The 18,526-nt window shown below is 49.2% G+C and overlaps 1 protein-coding gene across 5 annotated transcripts in view; it reads right to left on the reverse strand.

The window, feature by feature from the left end:
- Positions 1 to 8,100: 8,100 nt before the first annotated feature.
- The window catches only part of PDYN (prodynorphin), a 106,299-nt gene continuing 95,873 nt past the window's right edge, over positions 8,101 to 18,526 (reverse strand). For 4 of the 5 annotated variants that reach the window (XM_082428548.1, XM_082428546.1, XM_082428549.1 and 1 more), the window contains 2 exons: positions 11,053 to 11,200; positions 8,101 to 9,672 (listed from right to left, as the gene is read on the reverse strand). In XM_082428548.1, the coding sequence (XP_082284674.1) occupies positions 9,025 to 9,672; positions 11,053 to 11,181 (777 nt within the window). In that variant the 5' untranslated portion in view covers positions 11,182 to 11,200 and the 3' untranslated portion in view covers positions 8,101 to 9,024. The remainder of the gene's footprint in view (positions 9,673 to 11,052; positions 11,201 to 18,526) is intronic. The other variant, XM_082428550.1, reaches the window with a different exon arrangement.

Raw genomic sequence — 18,526 nt, forward strand, 5'->3', positions numbered from 1 at the left:
TCTTGGCCCGGTGCTGGTCCTTCACAATATTGTTCTTTGAACCATTGCTATACCATTTCTATTAATAGAATACAATACTGGCTTTCGACTCATGGTAGTAATATAACATTTCCTTCTTTAATCAATTCATTCACAGAAGTTTTTAAAAACTAAGTTGAACTGAAGGAAAATGTTAAGTACAGGACAGTGTTGGCAGTGAGTAGCTGGGCAGACGGCATATGGATATCTGAAGTTTGAGAAACACAACCAGGTAAATTCTGAGCATCCTTTTAACAAGGACTGATTGTGATTATATGGTTTGTTTAAGCTGATTTGCTGAAATATATCCATCACTGGGTTATTCACAACAGTAATAAGAATAATATTAATAATAATGTAAGCAACTCAAATGTTCATCCCATAGGAAGGGCGGCCATATAATTGTTCACCCAGGACTCTTTTAAAAGTGAAAGAAGTGAGACTTCCCTGGTGGCGCAGTGGTTAAGAATCTGCCTGACAATGCAGTGGACACAGGTTCGAGCCCTGGTCCGGGAAGATCCCACATGCCACGGAGCACCTAAGCCCATGTACCACAACTACTGAGCCTGTGCTCTAGAGCCCGCGAGCCACGACTACTGACCCCACGTGCCACAACTACTGAGCCCGCGTGCCTAGAGCCCATGCTCCACAACAAGAGAAGCCACTGCAATGAGAAGCCCTCACACCGCAACGAAGAGTAGCCCCCACTCGCTGCAACTAGAGAAAGCCCACGCGCAGCAACGAAGACCCAACACAGCCAAAGATAAATAAATAAATAAATAAATTTTTTTTTTAAAAAAGTGAAAGAGGTGCTATTAATAACAACAGAGCAAAGACACAACCTCAGGAATATCCCAGACACGATGTTCAGTCCCTCTCCCATCAGGAAATACTTGAGTAAATTATAGTGTATCCAATTTGTGAGCTATTATGATTATATAGTTTTATAAATGACACTTATGAAGAATGTGTAAAAAATGCTTAAGACATACAATGCTAAATGAGAAAAGCATATCATTCAGTGTTCAGAGACAAGCAGAGAACCCAGCCTGGGAGGAAATATGCTATAAGTGATCACAGCTATCCCTAAGAGATGGAATCAAAGGTGATATTTTTTTCTTTGTTGGAGGTTTATGTAGAAATACGTATTCCTGACCTTGTTCCAGAAAACTCTGATTCAGCACATCTGAACATGTCACTTCTTTGCTTAAAATCCTCTACTTACTCACTTGTTCTTAAAATAAAGCCTACCCATCACGGCATGACCTTCAGGTCTTGCATGCTCAAGCTTCCTCTCCATGTCCCTGCTCAGCACCCTGGCTTTCCTCTAGACTCTCCTGTGGACAGTGCTCCTTTCACCTCTGCCCAAGCTGCTCCTTCCACTGAAAACCCTCCCTGCACCCACCCACATTCCCACCTGGCCACCTCTGCTCTTCCAGATCTCAGTTTCAAAGTGGCATCTTCAGGCCCCTGTTCTCCAGCCCTGCAGCTCCCTTTGTTACCCACTCATCCCCAGAGTAACTCTTCATTCATTTTTCATAGTTACTTGCTCTACAAGGTCTTCCCTGCTGAGGGCAAAGATTCTCCATGTTTGGATCCCCACCGGGCCTTTGCCCTGGGGCTCAGTAAACACTTGATATCTGAACACTGATGCTTTTCTGAGTTTTTCAAATGTTCCTAAGCGGGCAAGAGACACTGTTGTAATCTGTAAAGTCAATAAGACAATTGAATGGCAGTACGCCCTAGTGCATTAAAATATAATTCGATTTGCAAAAATTTGATTTATACACTTTCCAATGACCCATCTTTTATGTAAAGCAAATTCAAGGACTTTTCTCCCCTAAAGTTCAAAGCTCAAACTCCTGAGCCTACATTTTTTTTTTTTAATTAATGAATTTATTTATGGCTGTGTTGGGTCTTCGTTTCTGTGCGAGGGCTTTCTCTAGTTGTGGCAAGCAGGGGGCCACTCTTCATCGCGGTGCAGGGGCCTCTCACTATCGCGGCCTCTCTTGTTGCGGAGCACAGGCTCCAGACGCCCAGGCTCAGTAATCGTGGCTCACGGGCCCAGTTGCTCCGCGGCATGTGGGATCTTCCCAGACCAGGGCTCGAACCCGTGTCCCCTGCATTGGCAGGCAGATTCTCAAGCACTGCGCCACCAGGGAAGCCCAAGCCTACATTTTTAAAGGTTGAGATGGGTTGGAGAGTTGGGGAGTGTTTGTTGTGAGCTGGCTTCTGCAGACTGATTTCTTAAGTGCAACCCACCACCACTGAGAGTCCTGAGAGCTTGCTGCTGCCTGACTGTGGGCTTGATGCCCATCTCTGTCTGTTAAGGAGAGAATGCTGTGCCTGGGGCCTTGATTCCAAGAAAGAAAAGCTCCCATGTCATTCCTGATACCATGCATCCCTCACGTTCACTTTGGAAGGTACCATTTGCCAACAGGATCACGGAAAATTCCCTCAGGCTCCCTGCAGCCTGCTCTCCACGTGGTAGCCAGGCTGATCCTTCTAAATCCATGTCAGATAACGTCTGTCTTGCACTTATAACCCTCCAGTGTTTCCCCTCATCCAAGGCAAAAAGTCAGGGTCCTTCCCAGGGCCCATGAGTGGGCAAGAATATCACATACTGCCCAAACCCGGGCACTCTGAGAACAAAGGGGGCTCTGCTAATCCCACGGGGTAACGGTGTAAGACAGGACCCTGTGCTGAGATCCGGGAGGCCCTACACGATTGGTGCCTGTCTGCTTCTGCAGCCTGTTTCCTACGCTTTGCATTCACTTGTCCCCTTCACTTCCTGACTCTTCTTTACACAACCACAGACCCTCCCTTGGGCCTTCGCACTTGCTGTTCCCCTGCCTGGAATGCTGCCCTGACCGCTCATACACGCAACACTCCCCTTACCCCCCAACACATCTCTGGTTAACTGTCCCCACTGCAGACAGGCCTTTGTGACCCCTCTGAGTAACACCTCCTGCCCATCATCACTGGCATCCCCCTACCCTTTTATTTTCCTGCAAAGCCCCCATACCCACCAGAAACATTGACGCATTCCTTCGTTTATAGGCGATTGGTCTTCCCCAGTAGAAAGTGAGCCCCATGAAGTAGGGACTCTGCCTATTCACCACTGAATCCCCTGCCTTTACCCCAGGGCAGGGTATACAGCAGGTGTTCAATAAACACTCATCAGGTTATGGGATGCATTCGAGTGGGGAGGGCATTTTAGCACTAATTACGCAACAACTTTGGGCCATGGTCCCTGCATCTTCTCATGTGACCCCGCCCACTACCTGCCAGGGTAGGACTCATCACCCCCATTTTCAGACAAGGAAGCTGAGGGTCCTTTGCTTTGCTCATCAGTTATTGACTCAGTGCCTGAAGCGGGGCAGGTATTACGTGTCAGTTCTCGAGAGGACAAAAGCCCTGATGATACCATCCACATGGTTTTACAGATGAGAAATCTGTGTCCTGGAGAATTCAAAACCCATCTCCCACAGCCAGTTAGCACAGCCGGGACCACACTCAGGCCCCAGGTCCCCAGACTCTCAGGCCAGTGCCCCTTCTCCAAATTCAAACGCCACGTGGATATTACCAGTGACAGGAGAGCACTCCTGAGTCTCCCAGCACCATGGCAGGTCCCTCAGGAGCCACCCGGGAGTAGTGAGGAGTTAAGAGTGAGACGGGAGGGTATTTTCAGATGGCAAAACTCAAAGGTGATTAAGGAGGAGGGGAGCCCCGGGGACAAAGAATAATGGGGCTTGGCTTACAAGACAAATAGGGTGGGAGTGCAACTCATGTGCAAACTCACATATTGTAAGAGTAATTACAGATCTTTGGTATCAATCTCCACTGCTATAATGGGAGACGACAGGGACCCCGCACATGAATCAGAAATGCCGAAATGATATCTATTAGGGCACCATTGTTCCTGACACTGTCGTGGGGATTTTGTTGTCTTCAGCTTTTCGGCCTTTAATTAATAGACAAGCCTCATCGCTGGGCTCGTTGTGTGAAGGGCTTGGAGTTGGGGTGGGGGAGGGTGATCCAAATGCGAGGGATCATGAGGATTGTCATGATCATTATGACAAGACTTTCCTCACTGGAGATGGTGTACGGCGTTGTCGTGGAGACTGGGTGCTTATTAGTAACACGCTCGTTTAAGGTTACCGGGATGTTGGCATCACTTAACCAACGCCTGTTCTGTGATCACTGCCTAGTGGCCTTGGTGACATGGACAAAGAACAAGAACTCCACAGGGCCTGTGATGTCTTTATTCCAATTCTTCCTCTGGCTTGCTCTCCATCGTCACAAACAGCTCATAAAAAAAGATCACCCCTTTGGGATGCTAGAAATGTTCTATATTGTGATCTGAATGGTGGTCACACGAGTGTGTACATATGTAAGAATCCACTGAGCTGCACACTTAAGATTAAGTACACTTTACAGCAGGTAGGCTATAACTTGATTTTTTTTTTTTAATTTTTAATGTCCTTTTCTTACCCAGGAGAATTTTGTCCTTTCTGAGCAAGGTGTGCGCCTTGCTCAGGTGACATCTGGAATAACATAATCAGAGGCACCGCCCCTCAAGAGGGGGCAGCAACAAGTGTCACACACCCCTGTGCATGAGGTGCGTCACAGACTTTACATTACTAACTCCTCACCTCTGTTCAGAGAAGTCCATATTTTTCTCCCCATTTGACAGATTGGAAACTGAGGCTCAGTGAAGCACAGTCGCCTGCCCAGAGCCACCCAGGGAAGTGGGATCTGAGCCCAGGTCTCTGTGACCCCTCCCTGGCCACACTCTTTCCACCTTATGTGGACAACCCTCCTTGACCAAGAGAAATTCGTCCAAAAAAGGGAGTCCAGAGCAATAGCATTCTAGAATCCATAGCATATGGAGAAAATTTTAAAACCAAAAAGAGGAGTGTTTCTTGTTAAAAAAAAGAAAAAAAAGTCACAAAGTAGTGGTGAGAGTAATGTGTCTCATCCTGAACACATTATTGTTTGGTCTGCTCAGTACTTTAAAAAAATATTACTTGCCTACATTGAAAAAAAAAACTGCAGCCTAAATTTCTACAGTCTTAAAAATCAAATCTGGCTACTCTAGGCCCACATTCCCCTGGTACACACCCTCCAGTTTGCCCTAGCCCCCACCCAGCCACCCTCACTCAATAGGGTGGTGACCATCCTGCTTGGTGGGCTGGCATTCATTCGCTCTCCTACTAGGAACCATGCTCCAATTTTCCTCTCAAGAAGCACCCCCTTTTCCACTCCTCTTCCAGCTCCTTTGAGTTGGGTTGAATCCAACTCTGGCTCAGGTGGTGATCATGTGGTTCATTTCTGACCAATCAGAGCATCATAGTAATCTGTGTGTAATGAGGGGCGTTAGCTCAGAATTGGACATTTGACCCATTTAGAGCCCATGAGGTACAGTGAAACTCTGGTTGGGATTTGCTGTGAGAATAGCATGCTAGAATTGAACCTGCCTGGTGTAGCCTGGAGCTGCTGTCAGCCGTCTTAAAAGCATGTCCAACACAGAGGAGAATAGAGGTGCTGGTGTCCTTATTGAGCCCCTGGATCAAGCTGTACCTGAAGCTAAAGATCCTGTCTCTTTCTTTTGTGTGAGCCAACAAATTCCCCTTTTTAGTTTTTTTGTTTTCCTTTGCTCCTTTAACCTATTTGAGATGGTTAGGAGCCATTTGTTTGCAAGTAATAGAAAAGTCTTCCTTAGAGAATCTCCTGGGCTAGCAGACAGCAGGATCAGGACCCAATGGGTAAAAGTGACAGAAACCTAAATTTTAACCCAAGATAAAGATGGAACTTTCCAGTATGGAATCATTAAGGAGTAGCAATATGTAGTAAAGTCCAAGTCAATGAAAGTGTTCGAGCAGACTGAAATTTCTTATCAATGTGTCGATTTTGGCACAGGGTAGGTGGTTGGAGGAGATAATCCTAACCTTAGGTTCCTTCCAACTTGATGATCCTATGACTATCAAGAATGGAATATTCCTTGAGAAGGATTTCCTGAATACCTTAGGGAGATTCCTTCCCTACCCCTGTTATCCATTATTACCAAATCCCAATTGTTTCCTTTACAACAATTACCAATATTTTAAATTTCATTTAAATTTCAATTTATTTTTAATTGTATATTTATATTTGTTTACTTGTTTTTTTTCTGTCTCCCCCACTAGGCTATAAATTCCATAAGTGCTGAGACCTTATCCATCTTATTTTCCTGTACCTCCAGCACCTGGCAAAAGGCTTTCAATTACTTTGTTGAATGAATGAGGGAATGAATGAGATCTCCCTGACTCCGTATTTTCTATGAAGTCACTAAGAAAACCAGTGTCCAAGTGGAAGCCATGAGGTCTGTAGCCACTGAATCTTCTAGCCCTACTTAAAGACATCTATGCCATTTAAAGAAAGATGTCATTTTAGTAAAGGACACTGTGCCACCCATTCTCTAGAGTATTCTTCATCTCTAGCACACTCCCCCTTGTCTGGAAACATTTCTCCCTCCTGCCTGGTCAGCCAGCATAGGAGACAGCACCCCTCTTTCCTTTCCCAACTGTGTTGCTGGATGCTTGAGCTTTGTCACTGTTCCTTAAGACAATGTAAAAAAGAAAACTCTCGGGCTTCCCTGGTGGCGCAGTGGTTGAGAATCTGCCTGCCAGTGCAGGGGACACGGGTTCGAGCCCTGGTCTGGGAAGATCCCATATGCCGCGGAGCAACTAGGCCCGTGAGCCACAACTACTGAGCCTGCGCGTCTGGAGCCTGTGCTCCACAGCAAGAGAGGCCGCGACAGTGAAAGGCCCGCGCACCGCGATGAAGAGTGGCCCCCACTTGCCACAACTGGAGAAAGCCCTCACACAGAAATGAAGACCCAACACAGCCATAAATAATAAAATAAATAAAAAATAAAGTACAGAATGTTCAAAGTGCTCACAAAGCATAATGAACTCTGGACATAATCATGCTCTGAGAAAAAAAAAAAAAAAGAAAACTCTCATTTACTGAGTGCCCACTATGTCCTAGGAGCTTTGCATATTTGATCACACCTAACCCTCACAGCCACCTTACAAAATTGGCATTGTTCATCTTTATTCTACAGAGGAGGGAACAAAGGCTCAGAGAGGTCAAATGACTTACCCAAGGTCAAACAGATTTTCAACTTTTCAACAAACTTTAGGGCTGTGGCACTCTAAGTTTGTGCTCTTCCTGTTATCCTACATTTAGTTTTCTAACTTGAATGTGTGTGTGTATGTGTATATATATATTTTTTCATTCCCCAGCACTCTTTTCTGCAAAAGGTCTTATCACTCTTGGGGACTAAGGTGAGCGCGCGCATGCACACACACACACACACACACACACACACACACAAACACGGTCCAAGTCATCAGCATCTTTCTTTTATTTATTGTACTGGAGGAGTTGGAAATAACACAGGCTTGCTAAGGACTAAGGAAATTCCAAGTAAATTGCAAAAATGGGGTATTGAAAAGCACACAAAGTAACTGGAAAACAATCTATACATTTCAGAACATCATGGGAGGTGAGGGTTGTGCATGAAGAGGTGTGCTCAGTAGCATCTTATACAAAATAACCAAACTCGAGTTCTTTTCCTCCCCATCCAGACCATCTTGCTGGATCCACAAACCAAACCACAGTGCCTGGGGACAAGAGAGAGAGAGAGAAAGAGAGAAAGGGAGGGAAGGAGGGAGAGAGAGATTGAGAGATTTGAGAGACAGACAGAGACAGAGAAAGGCAGAGAGACAGAGAAGAGAACTTAGATTAAGGTCCCTGCCTCTGCTTCTGGGTTATTTGAATCAAGGGAACTCATTTGTCCTCAAGCACTTAATCATTTCATTCCTCTTTCTAGTTTTATTCTGAGGCATTAAGAGGAAAGAATCACCATGGGAGCTAAAGAGGGCCTCTTCCTCTTTCTAGCTGTTGCTTCTGGATTCCCTTACCCAAGGCCCAATGCATATTGTCCAGATGGCTTGGACTCTTGGAGGCGGATTCAGCTACTCAAGAACATGGTTGTGCTTAACCTCATCAACTTGACTCAGCGTCAGTTCATCCTGGGGTTGGAGTGTGATACCGATCAGTTTAATTTGTTTAATGACGGATGAGGGAACTGGTCCACATTTTGAGTCTGTTGCACAGAACAAATTGGTTTGCCTCGCTCCCCCCAACCCCTTTATCATTTCAGCATTCAGAAGGCGAGCTGCTCTCATTAACCTTTTCGGAAAGGGATTTTCACTCCCTTCCTCTCCTGTGAGAAGTTGGACGCTGTCCAGGGTACCAACATGGACTGGAGTCCAGGAACGGGGTTCTTCAAAAGGTGTGTTTCTAAACAATGTGAACTCAGAGTACAATGACTGAACATTTAACCCACTAGGAACCCAAACTCTCTAGTGTAGGAATACCTGCTCCAATAAAAGGCAATGTTTAAGCTTTTTACCTAAAGCATGGTCTCCATTGTAGGGAGATCTTTTGAGGTCTGAGAATAAAATGTTAGGATTTTTATTTATCTCTCTTGTTTTAAATTTCTACCTTTTGTATGTTTTATGATACATGCATATACTATATAAATGAATATATCTGCATGAGAGGGGGAATGCTCATTTTTCTTCTGAGAGGGGCATTGATCAGAATGCCTGATCATAGATCCAGAGGGATCAAGAGGTCAGTCTGGATTCCTGGAATTGGAGAGTCACATGAATGGGATTGATACCAAAAGCTGCTGCTGGTAGTAGTTTTAGAGGTGTAGGGTCGGAGCCAAGTGCTAAGCCTATTGGAGAGGGGAACCTCCATCCTCCCTCCTCACTGACCCAGACAAACACTGCACCCAGGCAGAAGAGAGGCAGGCTAGGTTTGGATGTCTTATAGACAATGCTGAAATGAGCGTAGGGATGGGGGCTACAGGGGCAAATGAATGCGTTCACTCCAATCTGGAAGGGCATTACGGGAAGCTCCTGACTCAACTCCACGATGGAGAGGTGTTTACACATCAAAAAGCTCTTCATAATAGGCATTGGGGTCTTCCTGAGACCGAGTAACCACCTTGAACTGGCGCCGGAGAAAACCGCCATAGCGCTTCTGGTTGTCCCACTTGAGCTTGGGACGGATGCGTCGTAAGAATCCCCCATAGCGTTTGTACAGGTCCTCGTGGCCCACCTTGTCCCCGTCCCCATCCCCATCCCCATCTCCAGCCACCTCTGAGCTCCTTTTGGGGTATTTGCGCAAAAAGCCCCCGTAACGTTTCACCTGCTCCTTGGGGTCCTCCTCATCGGAATCCAGTGTTCCAGCCTCCATGGCACCATCATTCGGCTGGGCCCCCCCCATCAGCTCAGACTCTGCTTCCTCCCCCAGCCTGCCAGAGAGACCCCTGAGCTTCTCCGCCAGGCTGCTGCTCAGATCATTCTCCTCTGCTGGGGTGCTGAGAAGGAACCTGTTTTTCTCCAGCTCCTTCAAGAAGGGCCCCGCGTGCTTTGCCAGCTCACTGTAGGGCTCTTCCAAAGCTGCCTTGCTCTCCAAGTCTCCCTTGCCATTAAGCCCGAGGGTGAAGGGAGTGAGGAAAGACAGAAGGCCCTGGCACCTCTCCCACTCCTCAGCGGGCTGCAGGGTGGCCTGGCATTCCAGGGAGCAAATCTGCAAAAGACCCCAAAAGACCACAGTGGTAATACCACCACCATCAAACTGTCAAACTACAAGCCCCTGCCCCAGAGAGTCCCCTGTCCGGTGTCTGAGAAAATTAAAAAAACATTACTAAGCCCCAGGCTGCCCACTTTAACGCTGCCAGTGGTGCACAGAGGTAGGTGACTTTGTGCTCCTGTGGAGGATGAAGAAACAGACGTGGAGAGGTGAAACAGCTTTCCCAAGGGCATGGCTACAGGTGACATTGCCAAAATTGGAAATAAGATCTTCCCATAGCACTCTGCTGTGCTCACCCATAATCTTCCACTTCTGACTCCAGAGGGAATAGTTGGTTCTCCCAACCTTTCCTAGGTGTGAAGGATGCTGCGAACACTTTATAGAGAGGGACAGAAGCAATGCAGAATGGTGGAAAGAACACATATGAGGGGATGTCTAAGGGTTCATCAAACCTAGAGGGATGATAGTATCTACTTCATAGCAGTAGGGAGGCGTCAAACATGATGATGATGATGATGACGATGACCACAATGACAATACTAGACAGTACTGGAACTTGGACCCAGGTTCTAATGCCATGAGTCATCATGTTTAACCACTGGCCTCTTCTGAGATCATATATGGGCAGCACCTGTGCACTGTGTGCATCCTAGTAAAGAGTGGCTAGAATTGTATATTTAATACTTTGCATCCTCAGTTCATGGAATCACCCCCATTTTGCAGATGAGGAAACTAAGGCTCAGAGAGGGGTTTCCAGGGTCATGGAACTAGAAATTGGCAGAACCAAAGCTCACATTCTGTCCACCACACCCTTGTACCTCTACTCTAGCTTGTCTGCTGTCATGGGAGAGGCACAGGGAGAAGTTTGACTCAAAGTAAAGCCAGCAAGGCCAGCCAAGAGCTGCTAAAGCCCCAGGAGAGGAGTCAGGCTTGGATCCTGACAACCAGATCCTGGCATCTAGGGGTGGTGAAAAGATCTCCTTCCCTGCGAGTGACTAGATTTGGAGGTGCCTATCAGCCTGGTGGTGAGAAGCTCTGAAAAGTTCATCTAGGGCTGCTGACTCCCAAAGTCAGCACCACCTCATAAATGACACTCCTTGTTACCAGGCAACAGGCTCCCTGGAAACCTGAGCTTCGGTCCCAAACCTGAGTGAGCCCATGGTGGTAAGGTCTGGGGTGGGGACAGGAGGCTGGAAAACAAAGTCCCTGGCACCCAGGCTGACCACAGCAGGACATGCCTTGCACAGGTGGGATGAGTCTATAGGACAGGCTCACAGCTGCCCAGGCCTGCTACCTTCCCTCTCTGGGATCCACACACAGATGGTCCCTTCCATGCACAGGCCCCAGGACCATCGAGGAGCCTTGCCTGAAACTCACCAGGGGGTTGATGGGTTTGGGCCCATCCTGGGTCTTCACAACACACAAGGAGCACCGGGACAGGCAGTCTGCTGTGGCGGAGGGGAGCGCAAGGAGGCAAGCTGCCAGCACCAGCCCCTGCCACGCCATTCTGTCTTGGCTCTTCCTGCTGGAGAGGGAGAAAGAGGAAACGAAATCTGTGATTGCCTACTCTGTGGGGTGTGTCCTGAGCCTGCAAAGCCAACTCCTGCTGGCAGCGCTGCACTGCAAGGCAACCGTTCTTGTTCCAATGGGACAGTCAAGACAACATAGGCCCAGGGAGGAGCAGTGGGTACCCAAGGCCAATGGTCAAGGAAGGGAACTAACATGCGCTGAGTGCCTGCAATGTGCTAGGAGCTTTCCTACGTGTTCACATTCAATCTGCACAACGTGGGTTGTGCTATTAAACAGATGGGAAAGTTGAGGCTCAGAGAGGGGAAGTGATTGCTCCCACAGCTAGGAAGTGGACAAAGATCTGTGAGGCATCAAAACCCACTCTGACCATGCACGCAGCCAGTAGACACGTGGCTATCTGCTTTTCTGTGTTCTCCGAGGCTTCCATCCCCTTCCCTTATCCCCTGCTCCCCAAGCTGTCCCCAGCTCAGTCCTTTCTGCTGTGGACCTTTCCCACCCCAGCACTTCTCCTTACCCCAGCCATAGCTCCACCTTCACCTGTCTCCATGCTGGCCCCCCGCCTCCACTTCCTTCTCTGGTCCCTCCTGCCCACCTTGAAATGCCTTTCTCAGCATATCAATGCTGGGATCAGACCCACTGGGCTGGGTCAGGTCTGGTCCTTCTCCTAAATGTCAGGGACACTCTCAATTCCATCCCTACACCCAAGTCTTCAGCTCTGGGTTCCGACCACATCCAGCTACCTGTAATTCCCCTAATGAATGGATCAGCGCCTGTCCCACCTCTGGCCCTTTGCACATGCTAGTCCCTCTTCCTGGAAAACCCTGCTCTCCTCTTCTGTTGCCTATTGTTTAGGTCCTAGAGTAGATATCACCTCCTCCAGGCAGCTTTCCCTGATCTCCTAGGCTGGAAGTGATGTTCCTCCTTTGTATTATCCCAGAAACTACTGCCCCCTCCATTAAAATAGTCCAATACTTGGTAATTACCTATGTGAGTCTTCAGACTTTGGTTCCATGAAGGCAGGAGCTGTGTCTTGTTTTCATCTCTGAAATACTTTCTCTGTGTTCCTCAAACATGCCAGGCTTGCCCCTACCTCAGGACCTTTGCACTTCCTGTTTCTCCGTCTGTGGTACTGTGGCCTCAGATTTCCACATGGCTCACTCCTTCTTGTAACTGAATGAATTCAGTGTCACATCACCAGGGAGGCACTTGCTGACCCCTGCGTTTAGCACAGCTTACTGGGTCTCTCTCGCATCCCCGTGCTTTGTTTGCATCGGAACACTTACAACCTCAGACTGTCCTGCCGTTTGATGCTTGTCGTTGTTGTTGTTTATTATCGTCTCCCCACTAGAATATTAGCTCCCTGTGGGCACAGACCCTAACTGGCATAGTCCCACTGTAACCAGCACCCACAAACCTGACCAGCATATAGTAGGCCCTCAATAAATCCTAGGCAGATGAATTAATGCTTCACAAAGAGTCTATTAAAAGCTGTCCCTTTCATAGTTAGCTCCTTATAAACCAAATATCAAGATGCAAAGCTGTCAAATGGGAGCACAGTGAAGAACTCCCAACTGGAAATGGGCAGTTTCCCCGAGACACCACCCCGGGCATGGCTGCCACGCTCTTCCCACCCTGGTCCCTGTAGTCTGCAGCCTCCATCGCTGCTCTCAGGTATGGCTGTCCTCCCTCCCCTCTCCCAGTTCCCCTTCCTGCACACTGCCCTGTTTCCTCAGGTGTTGAGGGGGGTTAGAAGACTCCACCCATGGCCCCAGGGCCCCATGCCATAGCCCAGAGCTAGTCTCAGAGCACGCAGTAAGTTCCCCTCCAAAGCATGCCTGACGAGGAGCCCAGCCGCCATTGATGGAGCCCCTACTGTACTTCAGGCCTTGACTGAGCCCCTGCGTCTGTCATCTCATTCCTTCCTCCCCGTTGAGGAGGGCACTTTCGGTTCAGTGAATTCCCCGTGCCCCCCGGTGAGTGGTGAAGCTGGTGTGCAGGCTCATTCTGTTTGACTCCCCACACATGTGCCCATAATGACTACAATTTCTAGAACCACTTTGATTCACTAGCAGCTGAACCCTCCGTGAGGCCCAGAAGGCCCCATGCACAGAGTTGTTACTTATATATTATTCTCAATCCACCTGCCATCTGTGAGAGGTGGACATCATTATCCCCACTTGGTAGACGAGAAAGCTGGTGCTCAGAGAGGACTGGTGAATCTCCTGAGGTCACACAGCAATTAAAGGCTTGTCTGCCTCTCTTGAGGCTGGGCTAGGTCTGCTCCCCTAAGCAGAGAAGCTCAGAGAAGAAACCTCGGGGAGGTGGACCTGTGTCCATCCCATGCCCCTCTCCTTCCTCAAGTTTCTCTCATGCTCTATCAACTGCTGAGCGGATTTGGGTTCCAGGCCAGTGAGCTGCGCCATTTATGTGCAGATGCAAAGCCGGCAGCTCATGTTTCCTCTCCTATCAGCAATGGCTGGGCTGGGCTGGTACAAGGTCAGCAAGGTCTTGCTCATCCCCTGGGGAGGCGCAGCATCACCACCCTCTAACTCCCGGCCGAAAGCTTCCCGCACAGCTTGGCTGCTACGGTAGGAAGCTCGATTTGAGATCTCGTTGTCCCAGGCAAATACAGTGTCAGCATCCTTTCTTTTCATCCATTTCCTTTATATCTAATAATGATAGTTCCAGCTGATCTGATGGTTGGTGAGCACTCAGGCTGTTCTGAGTGATTCTCATGAATGAACTCATTTACACTCATGGCAACTGTGTGGAGTGGGTACTGTTGTCATGCCCACTTCACAGATGAGGAAACTGAGATAAGACACCTGCAAAGACTCTAGAGCTAGTAAGCGACAAAGCTGGGATTTGCCCGCAGGCAGTCTGGCTCCAGCGCCCCAAAGCCCACCTTCCTAAGCATCCGGTACAGCCCCAGTCCCTTCAATGCACCCCCTCCCCAGCCTCCAGCTCCTCCCTCCTGGCTCCAGAGCCGCCTCCAATTTTGCCCCTGAGACACCCTCCACACAGCAGCCAGAGGACAGTCCTGAATGACAGTGTGACTGCACCCTGCCCTGCGTCTGGGTTCTCCATCCCCCCCAGCCTGGCCCTCCAGGGCTCTCCTGCCGAGAAGAGCTGCCATCGACCTGGCTCACTGTGTGCACGGCCCTGTGCTGAGACCTGTTCATATCTCAATGTAAGGGGTCCTCGTAACAGCCCCCAAAGGCTGGGACTGATAGTCTCCCCATTCTGCAGTGAGGAAATGGAGGCACAGAGAGGTTACATCATCTGAACAAGGAATCCCAGCAAGGGCACAGCACCCAGACTGGATGTGAGCTCCGTCTGACCTGGACCTGACCAAACCACCCACAGTTCTACAACGAATGCCCCCTGTGCCCCATTGCCCCAAACTTTTGCACATGGAGCACCTTTCGCATGCCGCCCATCCACTCCGCTCTCCCTCTGACCTGGCTAACTCTCATTGTTCTTCAAAACTCAGTCTCGGTGGCCTCCTTCAGGAATCTTGTCCGGATTAGGCTCCTCTTTTGAGCGCTCACAGCTCTCTGTCTATCACGTAATTGCCTCTTTCTGAGTCTCCCGCCAGCTCGGACTTTGTAAGTGCAGAGTCCCTGAGGTGAAAGAGTATGTGTGTTTGAGGATGACAAGGAGGCCAGGGGGATGAGGGAGCATAAGGGAGGAGACGTGGGCAGAGGCCGGATGGTGTCAGCCCTTGCAGGCCAAGGTGGAGCTTGCATTTCATTCTAATGTGATGGGAAAACTAAGGAAGTTTGAGTGATTGATGAATGAATGACTGAATGACTCGTGTCCCTAGCGCCGAATGCAAGGTTAGAACAGGAACAAGAGCTCCACACGCGTGTGTTGAGTGAATAACCAGGCAACCCTGGACCTCTCAGGAGGCCCATTTGAATTTTTCTGGCTCATACTTTTGTGCCCCCAGAGAAATCTCACAGGTCTGCAGGGCATCTAAAACCAACACCTGCTAAAGAAATTGGCAAATGTTAATGAAACCATGGAGTGGGTGAGGGGAGGAAAGAGAAGAGGCAGATAGGAAAGGGGAGACAGGAGGGAAGGGGAAACCAGACCAAGAGAGTGAAATAAGGGGGTGGTGGTGGGAGAGGGACAGGGGGAAGTGAAAACCAGTCAAAGACAGGCAGAGCAGGGAGAGACAGAGGGAGAGAGGGAGGAAGAGAGACTAAAGTGGAGACACAGAGGCAGAGGAGAGAGAGCGAGCGCTGGAGGGCCAAGAAGAGGGGGAGACCCAGAAAGACAGAAGGCATTGGGGTCGGGGGGGCAGAGAGAAGGAAACAGACAGGAGTATGAAGACTCCATTCCAACCTTACTTGGGCTACAGGAGATGGGAAAAGAAAGAGGCAAAAAGGAGTGATAATATAGGGCCTGCAACCGAGAGGAAGCAAAAGAAGTTGAATGAATTAACTGTGTGGAGGGCCTACTGCAGGCTGGGGCTGAGGGCTCTGTATCCATGGTCACATCAATCCAATAACAGAGCCTCCTCCGTGCCAGGCTGTGTGTTACCGCTTTACACGTATTATTCTAACCCTCACAACAACAGACACCCAGAGGTGAATGTTTTCATACCCATTGTACAGGGACAAGACTGAGGCTGGGAGAGGAGAAGTTGCTTGCTCAAGTCCACTTGGCTTGTAAGTGGGAGAGTTAGGCCTCCAAATGGATCTACCCAATCTCTAACAGAGACACATCAGCCCTGAGGTTTTCCTAAGCCATCCTGTTTCCTTCCCTGCGTAGGATAAACAAATTATTGAGCAACGTCAGATGAGTCCCGGGGCGGAGAGTTTTCCCCTTTGCTGTAGGGATTAGCTTGGAAGCTGTACATGAGAGATAGCCCTGCTGGCTCATGGCCCCTGACTTGGGAAGAGCCAGGAGAAAAGGAACTTTGCTGTTGATCTCTGTGTAGGATACGGAAGGGAGCCTGCTGGGTGAGCTCCAGGGGCAGTGAGTCAGTGCGCAGACCCCGGGGAGGGGCCAGGGTGGGGGGCCTGGTGGCCTATGGTGAAGGAGCCTCCTAAGGCCCCCCAGAGAAAAACCTCCCCACCTGCAGGTTTAGGAAGCATTTCCTCAGCCACTACCTAGAGGCACATCATGACAGCCCGGTGAGATAGGCTGGTGCCGGAGGAGGGTGCCTCTCATAATCACGTGATCCAATCCTTGGACCCAATCTTTATATGTACACATCCCATTGTTTCTGTTTCTCTGCAGAACGCTGATTCATACAACACCCGTCCCATTTGTTTACATAGTGTCTTGGCTGCTTTCATGCGACAAGAGCACAGCTGAGTGTTGAAACGGGGACCACAGGGCCCGGAACGCCCAAAATATTTACTATCTGGTCCTTTACAGAAAAAGTTTGCTGACCCCTGCTTTTGTTACGTTTATAACCATTTCATCATTCTAATTATTCTAACAGTTTGGAAGCTGATTTTCTTGGGGAAATCAGAGGGGGATCACCCCCTCTCCTAGCCTCAGTCTTCTCACCTGTCAATGGGTGTGTATCACCTCCCGGCAGCGGTTCCATAAGAACCCCCTGGACGGCACCATTTAAAGGCCAACACACTGTAGACCCTTTCTTCACCAGGGGCCCAGAGTTCCTTGAAAGGGAAAGGACTGCTGGCCTTCTTACCTCCTCTTGATATTTCTACATTGTAGTCGGAGGGCTCTGAGGAGCAGCAAGCATTTTTATTTAAAAAGCCAGCATGGAATAATAATGGCTTGATTTAACATCGCAATTACCTCTCTGAGCACTTTATCGCATATGATTATCCCTATTTGATAGAAGAGGAAATGGGAAAAGGTAGAAATGAAATCACTGGTGTAAGGTCACATCATGAGTCAGGAGGGAAATGGAGACAGAACTGGGACCTCCCACACCCAGGCTGTGACCCCAGCAAGCGCTGCGCTGCTGCTCTGTGCCAGGCCCGGGGCCTCCCGTGGACCCTCCAGGGCAGCTTCCAGGTGGAAGAGTGGGGACCACGTGACAGAGCCCCCCAGGGCCCTGAGCACCTGTGTGGCAGAGATGGGATTCTGAGTCCTCCACAGCCCCTGTGTAGGGCACAGTGACGGGCCTGTATCTCAATGACTGCATCCTCCTCCCCTCAAGAGGATCCGGTAGGCTGAGCACTAAGCCATTTACTCGATGGGGAAACAGAGACTTGGAAAAGCAAAATGCCTGGGCCAAGAGGCCGGGCCACAGGGAGCAGGCTTAGGGTCGGCATGAGACTCTGCTCCACAAACCAGCCTGAGCTGCAGGCACTGGGCTCCCCCCACTCCAGCTCACGGTCCTGAAGACAAGACTGTTCCGGGACTTACACCCCACTGGAAAATACGTAAAGTTCACCTTTGTGGGTTTCCAGTGGGCTGGCCAACAGAGTCCCCCCAAACTGGAAAATAGTGTTTTTGTTAGGCCTTTAGAGTCATTAACAAAGAATGGATTATCAATCTGGGGGCACGGGGGAGACCACCCTGCAATTCACGGTCATGGTGTTCATTAAGTGTATTTTTGAAAGAATGTTATTTGAGAGCAAGATTCCTATGGAACTCTCACCCTTTGTTACTGGATGCAATTAAGAGATGGGGAGAAAAGCAGTGGACAGAGAGATGGAGGTGAAAAGACAGAGAGAGAGAGAGAGGATGAGAAGGAAAGAGAACGGCAGAGAGTTGCATATGGAGAGAAAGAGATAAAGATGCCTAGAAAAGCAGAGAGTGAGATGACAGCCCATGTGGGAAAAGAAAATACAGATGAGAAGCAGAGATGGGGAGAGGGTGAATGGAAATGAGAGGGAGAAGGTATAAGGAAGGGGAAGGGGGAGAACAGGGGAAAAGAAGAGGGATGGAGAGAAGGCAGAGAGGAAGTGGATCTTGATCAGGAGGTTGACCTACTATGTGACTCACAAACACCAATTCCCTCCTCCCACGACCCTCTGATCTGCCCTGTGTTTCTAGTGGCCGGTGGACCAGTGGCCCAACCACATAATAACTGCTCTGTAAGCTCTTGTCAGGTTAAATCGAACTGTCCAGTAATAGGCCAAGGGGCCAAATGCCGATGGGCACATTGCCCCCTGGTGAGCATGCCTGCGGCCTGCAGTGACCACTCTGGCCAAGGGGACGGCTGGAAGGATTCAGGGAGAGGCCTCCAGAGCCAGGAGATGTGACTCGTGGCCCTGGGCCACTACCCTGCTGCCAGGAGCATCCATCTGAACTCAGGCTGGAGGGATTAATGACATCTAACTTCATAGGACCCAGGGACACCTCTCCATCTCCAGGGCCTGATCCT

This window comes from Balaenoptera physalus, assembly GCF_965194825.1.
Source record: "Balaenoptera physalus genome assembly, chromosome: 16".
NCBI lineage: Eukaryota > Metazoa > Chordata > Mammalia > Artiodactyla > Balaenopteridae > Balaenoptera > Balaenoptera physalus.